Source organism: Camelus bactrianus, chromosome 9 (assembly GCF_048773025.1).
Source record: "Camelus bactrianus isolate YW-2024 breed Bactrian camel chromosome 9, ASM4877302v1, whole genome shotgun sequence".
Taxonomy (NCBI): domain Eukaryota; kingdom Metazoa; phylum Chordata; class Mammalia; order Artiodactyla; family Camelidae; genus Camelus; species Camelus bactrianus.
Window position 1 is genome coordinate 75,370,651 of NC_133547.1, and position 13,048 is coordinate 75,383,698.

Genomic DNA, 13,048 nt, shown 5'->3' on the forward strand with positions numbered 1-13,048 from the left:
ATTCACTTTATAATTAATTTTGCTGTAACATTTTTCTACAAAGCTTAGGACACCTGTTGAGGGAACACAGCTGTCTTAATCCATGTTTGAAAGCATCAATCTGACTTACTGGAAGTAAATCTGAAGTGAAAGTTTTCCTTCTGACTTTTCTTCTACGAGGAATTTCTTCCATTTCCTCGTCTTCAATCAGATCATCACCATTAGCACTCTGTAATGCGTCCTCAGTCTCGGCAGCAGTTTTTAACCTCTGAGTCTCGGCCTCCTTCATTCGAATCACCGTCTCACCAGCATCCATTTCCAGAATGTCAGATAAGATCTTCAGTATGGCATTTATTACCTCTGCCTGACTCTTGGATGGAATGATGTCCTTCAGATTCCAAATTGTGCCTGGGGAGGGGGGCAGTGGGTGGGATGAGGATAAAGACAAAGAAATCAACTGTGAAATTTTTTATTAAATAATGGTTTCCACAAGATTGGTTCTTTAAGCTTAGGCATAATTTCAAAAAAATAATCTCGATCCCACGACCTTTGTTCGGTTTGTATTAAATGTCAAAAAGCTCTGTACAGAGGCAGCTCCCTTTATTACAGTCCTTCAACACCGTCTCCCTTTCCTGGCACACAATGCCTTTCTCTGACACACCACAGAGTAACAGGCCAAGAGAACATCGATCGAGTTTCTTTAAAAATGACAAATTAAGTTGCCTCTCTTTCTTTCATCTTAACCTGAGCTGCTCTCCTAAGCAGCTTCTTATGTTCCAAGAATGGAATGGAATGTACTAAAATTCCAATGTCTCACAGACAAACCAGAGAACAAGGTCTTGGTTATTTTTTGCTTATGAAATAGAGCAACAGCTACCATTAAGTGGTTAGACTTAATTAAACAAACAAACAAATGTGACTGTTAAAATAAAAATAGTTTTTCTGGGTACATATCCAAAAGAATTGAAAAAAGCAAGGACTCAGACAGATGCTTGCAGACCCATATTCACAGCGGCATTATTCAACAGCCAAAAGGTGGAAACAACTCAAGTGTCCATCCACAGATGAACGAAATGCCATATACACACATAGTGGAGTATTACTCATCCTTCAAAAAGAGGAAATTCTGACACATGCTACAACATAGATGAACCTTGAGGCCATTATGCTAAGTGAAATAAGCCAGTCACCAAAAAAAAGATACTGTATGATTCCACTGATATGAAATATCTAGTCAAATTCATACAGACAGAAAGAAGAGTGGTTGCCAGGGCCTGGGGAGGAGAGGAAATGGGGAGCTGTTTAATGTCTACAGAGTTTCAGTCTTGCAAGATGAAAAGTGTTCTGCAGACTGGTTATACAGCAATGTGAATGTACTTTACACTTAAAAATGGTTAAGGTGGTAAATTTTATGTATATTTTACCAATTAAAAAAAACCCCACGTATCAAGGCAAATTACCTTTGGAAGACTAAAGGGCAAAAGGAAAAATATATAATAAATTCCCTACTACTCGACAGATCATCAGAGTATTTCTTACTTCTGTATTTAGAAATTCTGGGGAGAAGCGCTGGGGCTGGAGATCTTACAGAAAAGTGAGTGGTCATGTCTTAGATGCCTACGGTTAACTTCTGAATTCCCAGGTTCATATATAAGAGGGGGTCCTGACAAAAGCATTTCTTTATCAGACAACAGCAGTTCATTAAATTAAAAACAAATCTAAACTTAGAAGGCTTTGAAACTATGGAGAACCATTTAAATTAAGGGATTCCACTTAAATATTACAATTTTCAGAACAGACATAAGCACAGAAAGCCCTGATGCAGTGAAATGAAGGGATGACTGAATTTTGGCCCCTATTACAAGTTACTGAAAAAGAGCACACCATCGCATACAGCTAAATTTTACCTGCTATCAATGTCTTTAATAGAATATACTCCATGGAACTGACAGGAGAAAGCATTGCTGATTCCAGCATATGTAATGCTGGGGCACAGAAAGATTTCAGTAGCTCTGCATTATCTTCGGTCACTGTCTGCAAACAATATGCTATAAAGACAAAAGTCAAATATTTAGAAGCAAATGAATTCTGCGAGGATAATTTAAACCAAAATAACTCATCAAAAAACATTTGTATCTTTACGACTTCTTTGGACACGGGTAGCTTTTGTAGGATATATGCAATTTACCTTCTTTTTCTGAATTTCTTATCCTTTTTTTCTTTTCTTTTTCTCAATTTCTAATCCTTTACAGAACTATACTTTCATAAAAAAAAATAATTTATTTTGGGGGTTTCCCCCCAGTTCTTTCCTTCTTTTTTATTAAAGTATAGTCAGTTACAATGTGTCAATTTCTGGTGTACAGCATAATGTCCCAGTCATGCATATATATACATATATTCGTTTTCATATTCTTTTTCATTAAAGGTTATTACAAGATATTGAATATAGTTCCCTGTGCTATACAGAATAAATCTCTTTTATAAAGTATAATTTAGAAGGCTCAACTGTTGTAACAACGTGAAATTACTAAAAACACTTCTAAAGGTTTAGTCTCAATGTCTATACTCATTGCAGACCAGTAGCAAACAGCCTGCAGACTAAACACCAGTGCACGGATAGCGCTCTCAGGGTAGTTCTCTTGTCGATGACAAGCCCTAGGTTTTGGGACATTCTGGCTTCTCTGAAATTCAGTATGACCTTAAAAGTCAGGGTTATTTCTGTGGTAACAATATTTCTCTAAAGAAAAAAAGTACTTTACATAAAAATACGAGCTAATTAAGAGATGGGTAAAACATTAACAGACATATGATTCATTTAGCACTTAACTCTTCTCTGGCACTAAAACAAGACAATGGATTACAACTTGTATATTAGAAATAATTAAGTGAAAGTATTAAAACAACCGGGATTGCATGAAAAGTTTGACAGAAAAGACCTCTGAAACACAAAAGAGGAAGCAAACCCAAATTTGTTTTGAGATATTATATTCCATACAAATCCATTTCTTTTCAGGTCTAAAAATTCCTAAGTGGATCATTTCCATTCAAATTAGTAGTCAAAATACATGCTATTGCTGTGATCTAGTTTGGTTTCCAAAATACATGTATATACAAATCTATATCTATGCATACACGTAGATACATCCAAATGTAATACTTTTTTCACTGAGAATAATTAAATTCACTTTAGCAAAAAGCCAAAATAAGTTGTAAATGCTAACATAACACAAGTTCAAAGAAAACTGTATCAATACAAAGGACGGAATCCTAGAGGCTCACTTTACTGTGATGCAAGCCTTGTTTGATTTTCAAAACAAAAGTAATCTGATGTTTGTTTTAAAAAATCATGAATCTAGCTAAATGCAGAAGGAAAACACTATTATACAGTGCAAAGTGACTTTATTCTGGTTCATTTTTTTTTAAAGTTCTTTAGAAAAAAAACTAAATGACCAAACCTACCAAGCTTAAGACCCAAAAATAGAAGTGAAGTTTTTCTTTTAAAAGCTACAAACTTTCTCGAAATTCTCTTACTGTAATAAAAACTGCCCTCTGAGATTAAAAGTCATCTACCAATTTTCTAGTTCAACTGTTTTTAAAATCCACATTTACCCACAAATCTCCCCTCTGCCAAAGATTCCTTTCTGAGAAATTGATTTTTTAAAAATTTTCCTAGTGGTATTTATTTCACTATTAGTTTTTCTTTTCTGTTGTTAAAGGTAACCACTAGAGCCAACAGAAACATCGGTAAAGGGAATACACTTCAGTAAGGGGAATAAACTTGTCTTTGCCAGGAGAAATGCATAGTTAAATAATTTAAGGACAGCCAGATACCTATCATCATGATGGGTAGAAGAAAAATGCTTTTCATCCCTTATTTCTCCACTCTCCCCCAGAGTTCTGTTGAGCCACCCTACCTCCAGTTTCCGTCACCTGCCCCTGCTGAGCAGGAGGGACCCCAGCGGCTCTCTAACCCCACGCACAGGTTAGGGAGCTGAGGCAGAGGGAGCCGCTAGACTTTGCTTTCCCTGTCCGGAAGGGAAGCAGGCCTACGTGAAATTCCAATCACTTATTTTCCTCTCTCAAAAAAAGCAGTGAGTTAAAAACAAACAAACAAAAAACATAGGTTATCGAAAGTTTTCTGCTGGAAGCATGAGATAGTGGTAGAAGCCATTTAAATAAGTCTATGTTCCAAATAACATTGGCTCAAAGGCCTGGTAGTTGTGGGTTACTGTTTCTCAGCAAATGGGAGGTGAAAGCTTTAAGAACTAATAAAGGCTTCTAAGAATGGTGATACACTAGAAACTACATACGCTCACATAATTACCTTCTTCCCTCTAGAAAATTGTATGAGTAAGTAAAGCATTAATCACAGTTTTAAAAGATTCAGAACAAACACCACTCAGCTATGCATTTATATACAACGAGGGGGGAAAAAATCACTCCTGTAGAATAAACATGCTATGTCTGAATAAAAAATTTTGAATAAGGTCACACATACTTAATAAATCATCACCTTTTCTTCACTTACCTACTGAAATAGCCAGGTCAACATTGGTGGAAAACCTACTTAAATACTTTAACACAATCTCCAAACACCCTTCTTTGTTGAATATAGATACTGCTCTACTACTGCATTCACTAAATTGAAGGGGGAAAAAAAAGTTTTACTAGTCACATTTTAACATTAAGAAATCAACCATAGAAATTCATGAAAAAATAATTAGGCTTTATAAAAGAACCGAGTTGGAGTTTCACACACCCGCCATTTTTACAGATGAAGAAACCAGTACTCGCTCATACTCATTAAATATGAGCACAACCGGATATCTGTATTTTTATTTCCATCACAGTAGGATCTTCTAGCCAGTCTCTTTACCCGCATGCCCAATTCCTTACAGGAGGTTAAAGATGGAAGAGATCTTCGAAATCATTTACTTCAATTCCTCATTTTATGGATGAGAAAACCCAGACCCCAAAAGGTGAAGTGATCTGTCCAAAGATCACACATTGTGGTAGTGCTGAGTCCTTGGGTCCAGCTGACTAGTCTTTTCACTATATCACAATATATCACAGTAGCAATAAATCAAAGGATAAAGGGCCTCTATACTTATCATACAAAAAGCACAAATTTAAAAGAAAGTAAAATTAAATTTGACTTTTTTCCTCCTAGACTGCTATAATTTTAGCAAGCAGAATTTGTAGTCTGCAACAGAGAAAGTGCTACAATAAATTTTTTTGAAATTATACTACCTTTTAATAAAAGAGTCAGAATTAATGTCATTAATGTTATTAACAAATATATATGCTAAGTATAGGGTAAAGAGAGCTAATTATAATAGTTTTATTTATGTCCCCAGGAAGAGTATTCCTCCAGACATGCCATGTGTACATATGACAAACAGCTAACAGAGTTGACTAAATTTTTACATTCAATCCTGTTGTCTAAGGATAAACTATTTTCTGCCTGTCTATCCATCCATCCATTCACCCACCCAGTTACTGCAACATGCTATGAGCCTGTCCTCCAGAAACCCACCGAAAAACATGAGTTGTAATAAATAAATTAAAAAAAAAAAAAAAGAAGCAGCAGCCCACAGTAAAGTCAAGTAGAGTCAGGAAAACAAAGCATACATGTGTTAAGACAATTTAATATGTACATATAAGATACAAACTATGAGACAAAAATGTTAAAAGCTATGATAACTGGAAATGATATAGACAGGGCTCACAGGCACTCAGAAAAGAGAGATCACTGCAGAGATCACTTTTTCAGGCTCTTTTCAAACTAAAAAAAAAGTTTTTTTTTTTTTAAATTTCCAAGTTCAACAGTTTATATAAGTTAAAGTTATCTGAAAAATAGCACCCATTAGTTCGCTTGAATGCAATTTCCTCAAATCTGACCTCTCCAGTTTTCCTGGCGGAATGCATCCAGCAGTTTAAAGTGGAATCATGGGCAAGCTCAGACTGCTGTGCAGGCAGCTCTCCAGGATCCACCCTAACCCTCTATTCTAAGAAATAACTGAGCTCTTAGGTCAGAAATAATAGTTGCTGCTGACTGAAAATAAGAATCCATGACAGATTCTTGCTAGAAATGGGACATAAAATGGGGTGTAAAAAAAAAAAAAACCAAAAAAAACCAAATCCAGCTTGTACTTCTAGCCATTTCCATTCCTAAAAGCAAGTCCACCCACTGCCCCAACCCCGCCACTGCTACAACAGTGGCATGGAGCGTGGCCTTTGTTCTAGTGGGGCAAAAGGAGCCTTTCTCAGGCGACTACTTCTCTGTCAAATGGCACCTGCCAAGGTCTGTGGTCCCTGCCTCATTCCAGAAGGCAGACCAAAGCATCTATTGCACTGGGGCCTGGCCCGCTTTAGGGCAATGGCTGCTTAAAGTACAAAGGCAGTGGGTGCAGTAGGTACTAATGGCCAGGATTCCTCTTATTTTTGTCAATAGCAATGCCTGGAGAGAAGAGTTGTAAAGCAAAAAAAAAAAAAAAAAAAAAAAAGACATTGTGATGCTATGAGGAAAAGGGCTTGGGAAGGACGGCTGATCTTAGGTCACTTGATATGACTTCCTACCAAGCATTATGATGACAGATTTATAGGCCTACCAAGGAGAATGGAGATTCCTCTGCAGTGTAACAGAGAGCATTAGCCTAAGTAGCACTGTCGCAGGAGGATATGTTTGGAAAGCATCTTACCATATATTCCACAGCACGTTCACAGCCTCATTGGCTATGTTTTCAATAGAATTTCTGTTCTGCTCTTTTTTTTCCTGTGGAGACATCTCATTTGAATCCAGTCCAGCACTACACTGTAACCAAATACCATGATTAGAACCCTGGTTCAAAAGAATAATTAAACAGGCTAATGACAGTGAAGAATCACAAAAACTAAACATCAGAAATAATAGTGGTTAACAAGCCAATCAAATGCTCGTAAGCAGTATGGTTCCCATAACCCTGCTCCTTTTTGGCAAGAAATAAGAACAAGAAAGGTTTGCAAGTCATTGTACAAACTGGATACAAAGCATTTCACGTTTTAAATGAAAATGTAAAATCAATACAAAGTATTTTATCTAACATGATAAAGATACTATGTAAGACAAAGAAAGGTAACACATTATAAAGGCTGACATCCACATAGTACCTCTATGTACAAGGCACTATTCCAAGCACTTTATGTATATTAAGTCATTTAATCCTCACCACAAACCTATGAAGTAGATGATTATCTCCAATCTCCTGCTACAAATAGGAAACTGAAGTAGAGAGCTTGCTGAAGGTGCAGCTTAGTATATAGTGAAGTGCAATTCAGATCCAGGCAGTTGGCTCTGAAGTGGGTGCTCTGAACCACTCCATAGTCTGCCCCTCTCCTATAATCCACCCTCTTAAGTAGGCTTCTCAGTCTTGGCACTAATGACATTTGGGACCAGATGATTCTTTGCTGTGACAAACGTGGCTGTCGTGCACATTGTAGGACTTTTAGTAACATCTAGTGGGTAGATGCCAGTAGCAACCCCTACCCCCAAGCTGTGACAATCAAAAATGGCTCCAGACATCGCCAAATGTCTGGGGCACAGCACCCCTAGGAGAACCGCTGTTCTAAGGGAAACAGACTGATGCCTCTCATCAAAATTGGATATTCTTTATATAGCCTTAAGTGAAAATTACCCATCAATACAGAAGAGTGGACCAGAGGCATGACGGAGAGAGAGCTCTCTGATTCCCGAACTATATCATGCAATAAAGGTGGCATATTAAATTTGCAAGTTTAATCTAATCGTCGGGGCAAATTTCTAATGTCTGTGCTCCAGTCTCCTCATCTGTAAAACAGGAATAACAATACCTGACAAATAGGACTGCTGTGGGGATTAAATAAATTAATACACAAGACAGCACCTGGGACATAAGTAAGCAACCAATAAATACAAATTATTTTTACTGTATGAAATTTAAAGTACAACGGAGTGAGTCTATAGTTTTAGGAAGGTCTTTTCCAACAAGCATATGAATAAAGGTAGTGGGTACACACTAGAGACTAGCATCAGTGATGAGAGATCAGTGTTTCCAGGAAAAGAAATAAAACTCCTGAAGAATGTTTCGAGGGAAGACAAAATAACTAATACCAAAGTACTTAAAAAGCAAAACTATCTAAGTTTGTATACTAAAAGCGACACGTGAAAGCGGCATACCTCTTTTAGCAGTGCGACCAGAGGAGTCATGATATCCTTAGTCACCATGTCATCACAGACTTCAAAACCTCCACAAGCACTGAGATTTCTACACGAGAAGTTTAAAAGAGATTTTAAACTTTCAGATTACATGTCACAAGACATATTAAGCACTCAAATATATTTATGTTTCTACCCACACCCAAGGTTTCCTGGACGAAATTGCTTGTGACTCCTGCAAGATGCTGCAGACAATCCACAGATCTCCATCTGTTCTGATCCGTGTTCTACATGATGCAAATAAATGATCTGATCACATAACAACTTAGTTCTCAGGTCTGAGATGGTACACATGGAAAGGAAGACTCTTCCTATTTAAAGTGAATAATAAATCACTGCCTGATCTTATATGAAGGGAACTTTTCTTGGAATCAAGACTTCAAGGGTAGGAAAGGTGAGGCTACTGAAAATGACATTCCCTGAAGCAATCTTGACTAAATTAAATTTTAATTGGAAAGACACTGCCTGCCTTCTGAGAGCACAGCACAGTGCTAGGCACTGAGGATATGAAGATAAATGAGAAGCCACTCCACCATCTCCTGGGAGCTCCCAGTGTGCGTAGGAAGGGGAAGGGTAGGACTTTCCACACCGTTTCCTCCACCAACTGGATAACCTCCACTCATCCCCTGGGTCTCATCTCAAACATCATGCCCTTAGGGTTTTCTTCCCTGAACCCCCAGTAATACCCTCTCATGGCATCCTTTGTAAATATCATTGGTTGTCATTACACACTTGATTATTTGCATTATGTCTGTCTCCCTAGATACTGCAAGATCCATAAAGAACAGAAATTATCTGTCTTGCTCACTCCCACGTGCCCACAGTCTAGACACACTGCCTGGTGCACAGCAGGCACTCAATATATACTTGCTAAATCAGTGAGTGAAAGAGAATAAACATAGAGCTATGAGAACAAATACTAACTTTACTCTTGCCCCCTCTACAGTCCATTCTCTGCACAGCTACCAGAGTGGCCTTTTGAAAAGGTAAATTAGACCATGTCACTCCCACTTAGAACGGGTCCTTTAGCTCTACACCACGGAGTCCTTGTCCATCTCCCCATCCTCAACTCCCATAATGCTGCCCTCTGCTCTACTCAGCCACGTAATCTTTTGGTTCTTTAACCACACCAAGCCCTCTGCTGTTGCTGTTCCCTCTGTCAGGAATGCTCTCTCCCTTGTTTGTCCTCTGCTGGCTCTAGCATCCAAAAGCTCTCAGTTCACAAACTTCATCTAGAGATCACCCAATTTGAAGTAACTTCCCACCCCCAACTCATCATCCTCTCAGCTTCTCCAAGCACATCTTACAACTTAATATTATGCTTCACCTGTTTAACTAATTCCTGTCTGTCTCTGCATCAGCATGGGTTCTGTGAAGGCAGGGATCTTGGCTGTCTTGATCAAGGTCCTGCCTGCTCAAAATCCCGTGCACCTAGAAGACCTGGGGCATATACTGGAAGAGTTCCTTGAACCTCAGGACCTTATGAAGGGTTCTCGAAGTGGGTACAACGTGCGCTAGGCCTTGAGGGGAGGACGCTTGGCAGGTGGCTTCTGCAGGTGAAGCAGCAAGGCGGCAGATGGAATGCATGTGGTCTGGGGGTCATGGGGACCTCCGGAGTCTGGAGTCTGGGTTCAAATCCCCCCTCTGCAAATGGGAGAGCCTGGGCAGTTCTTGGGCCTCCCGAGGTGCCGCAGACAAGTGCACTGAGGATGAAACCGATTAGAGACGGTACGTGGCACACAGAAGGCGCCGGCTGGACGCCGTGCGGCCCGGATCCGGGGCACCACCCTAGACTCCCCTCAAGGCTCACCTCAGCGCGCCGGCCGCCGTCTCCCTCACCGCCAAGCTAGGGTCGAGCAGCAGCGGCCCGAGGCGGCGCACTGCGTCCCGGCGAGCCAGTGCCGGGAGCACCGGCCGCTGCTGCACCAGGCGGGCCAGTCCCGCGCAGGCGCACTCGCGAACTTCGGCGCTCGGGTGCTGGAGCTGGAGCAGGACAGAGCAAGTGTCAGAGCGAGAACAGCGCGCATGCGCGGAGGCACGGCGAGGGGGCAGGTTGAGCTGCCCGGGGACTCCGCGTAAAGCCCGCCGCCCCCGCCCCGCGGGGCCCAGCAAGCCCTTGCCTCACCTTTTCTAGCAGCTCTGCCGCCGGCCCGTCGTCCTCCTCTCGCTCAGTCCCGTTTGCCGCCGCTGCAGCCTCGGCCTGACAGTCGCCCGTAGGGGAGAACTGAGGTCGCTTGAAGCGCTTCGTCCGGCTCTTGCCCATGGCGACGTGCACTGATGGGAAGACCGAGGAAGAGAGGCAACAACAAAACCGGAGGCTGCCGAGTTGGCAGCAGGGTCGTGCCACCTAGGGGACTACGTGCCGCTGTTCAGCTGGGCCCGATGACGGCCGGAGCCCACATGGGGCAGCGGTGCGCATGCGCGCAGCGTGTCGGCGGCAGGGGGAGGGGCTGGCGTGGGGAGCGGCTGGCTCGGGGAGCGCGCAGGCGTAGAATAGAGGATAGGCGGGGCCAGACCTTGCCGAGGGGCGAGACCTGTGGGGTTTCCCGGGAAGGGGAAGGCTGGCTTTGAATTGTACTAATGACCCCGTCTACCACGAGCTAGTGACGCTTATCAAGTTACAGAACTTGCCAAACATTTATTTCCATAATAATCAAATGCAATTAAGGATACCTAACTTGAAAGGTTATTGTGAGTCTTAAAAAAGTATTATGTAGTGGGGGGTGGAAATAGCTCAGTGGTAGACTAAATACTTAGCATGCTTGGGATCCTGGGTTCAATCCGCAGTACCTCCATTAAAAAACAAAACAAACATGTTGTGTAAAGCACCTAACTCCAAGCCTGTTGTATACGGTAAGTGCTCAAAAAATATTAAACAAAATTTTTAAAAATTTATTTTTTATTGTTTTGGGGGGAGGAAATTAGGTTTATTTATGCTTAGAGGCAGTACTGGAAATTGAACCCAGGACCTCTTACATGTTAAGCGTGCACTCTACCACATGAGCTATACCCTGCCCCCAATCATGATTTTATTTTGTGCCTAGCACAGGTCCAGTCATAGACAAAGTCCATATTTGATAAGATAGACTCCCTAAGAAGTTACTTAATCTTCCTGCCTTAGATTCATCAGTGAAATGGAGATACCAATAATATATGCCTAATGGAGTTACAAGGATACATGTGTTTAAATAAGAAAGGATACATGCGTTTTAAGATGCTAAGAACACAGACTGACACATAATACATAATAAGCACTATGTAAATGTTTGGTTGAAACTTTTATTTAACAAATAACAAAAGGATTCTTTCACAAACATTTATTGAGTACCAGATACAGTGCTAGGCATTGGGATAAAACAGTTTCAACTAAGACAGATACAGTCCCTGTGATTTGTTCTTGTCTTTATGGAGTTTACAGTTTAGTGAGAGATGTGTTAAATAAATAATTATATGAATAACTATTTAGTTACTGTTGTGGTAAGTACTAAGAAAGAAGGAAAAGTACAGGAGAATCTTAGTAGTCTTTATAATTACATGTATTTATTGAGCACCCGGGAGATACATAGCTTTCAGGTTAACACTGTATGGGAGAAAATTTCCACCCCATGGCAACCCTACCCTCAAAGAGCTGTGGTCTAGTAAGGAAAATGACTAATTATGAAAGCATATTTTGGAAAATAATCACAGAGGTTTAGCTAAAGTTGTACAGAAGCTCGGGCCTATAAAAGACCAACTTTAGGTACAAGGAATACTTGGAACCCCCAGTTGTATGTTGGTAGGTTTTACTAGATCCTCTTATCTGGCCACTGATCTCCTAACCTCCCTCCTCCAAGCTACTGTCTATTCTTGTCTTGATCACATGGCCTTCTGGTCTCTCTTTTTCCACTCTGCCCATCCATAGAACAGCTGGAGTGATATTTTCAAAATGAATATCCCTCCAACTTTCCGATATTCATTCCCTTGCCTGAAACCTTTCAATGGCTTCTCTTTCTCATAGGATGAAAGTCAAAATCTTAGCTGGCTGCACTGCCTCATCCCAACCTCCAGCTTCATCTCATGTCACCTCTTGAATTCCTTCCTCCCTTTAGCCATCCTCCAAAGTGCCAATCTCTCTTCTTCCTTAAGACTTTGAACAAGCCCCAGACTCTGCCTCTGTCTTGGTGAGTGCAAGAGTCACTTTTGCATAGGCCCTCCTCTGATTTGGAAGTCTGAGATGGGTCTCTGCTGAGACAGCATATATCCTGTTCCTTTACTTGAAAGCACAGCTCAAAATTACAGGTATAATTTAAATTTATTTGTGTATAGTTATATTTAATACTTATACTGATACTTATACACATACTCTCCCCAACTGCACACTAGATCCAGTGAGGATAAGGCTGCCTATTTTCCCACATCACTGTCTTCCTAACACTGGCCAAGACCCCGCACAAAATAAGCATGCCATTTCTTGAGTGACTGGAGAACCGTGTAATCAAGAAAGAGTAGAGCATGTAATCTAGACAGAACAGGAGAAGATAAAACAGATTCCTGCTGTTTCTCTCACTATGGGAATAAGCAAGAAAAAATAGTTCAAAACCTTAGCCAGGGGGTCTATTTCATTACTCTTTCCTGTGAAAAATGAACATTTCTGCTAAAAATGAATGAAAAACTTTATTCAGTGAACTTAAGAGCCCTTCTCAGAACCACCTATGATTGTCAATCTTAGGAGAAGCCCAAAGACCTTTAACCAGTCTAATAATCCTTAACCAGTCATTTAAAAAACTCCAGCCAGGCAATGATTATCTAACCATCCCCCTTTCCTACAAATGATCTTTGTCGAGAGGGAATTTTTGA

General features: G+C 40.6%; 1 protein-coding gene across 4 annotated transcripts in view; it reads right to left on the reverse strand.

Moving 5' to 3' along the window:
- HEATR3 (HEAT repeat containing 3) overlaps window positions 1-10,646 on the reverse strand; it is a 39,454-nt gene extending 28,808 nt beyond the window's left edge. For 3 of the 4 annotated variants that reach the window (XM_074370786.1, XM_074370785.1, XM_010961764.3), the window contains exons 1-7: window positions 10,338-10,645; window positions 10,023-10,195; window positions 8,174-8,261; window positions 6,681-6,793; window positions 4,508-4,617; window positions 1,887-2,027; window positions 110-387 (exon numbers count right to left, since the gene is read on the reverse strand). In XM_074370786.1, coding sequence (XP_074226887.1) covers window positions 110-387; window positions 1,887-2,027; window positions 4,508-4,617; window positions 6,681-6,793; window positions 8,174-8,261; window positions 10,023-10,195; window positions 10,338-10,475 — 1,041 coding nt within the window. In that variant the 5' untranslated portion in view covers window positions 10,476-10,645. Of the gene's footprint in view, window positions 1-109; window positions 388-1,886; window positions 2,028-4,507; window positions 4,618-6,680; window positions 6,794-8,173; window positions 8,262-10,022; window positions 10,196-10,337 lie in introns of all 4 variants that reach the window. The other variant, XM_074370784.1, reaches the window with a different exon arrangement.
- Between the last annotated feature and the right edge of the window lie 2,402 nt (window positions 10,647-13,048).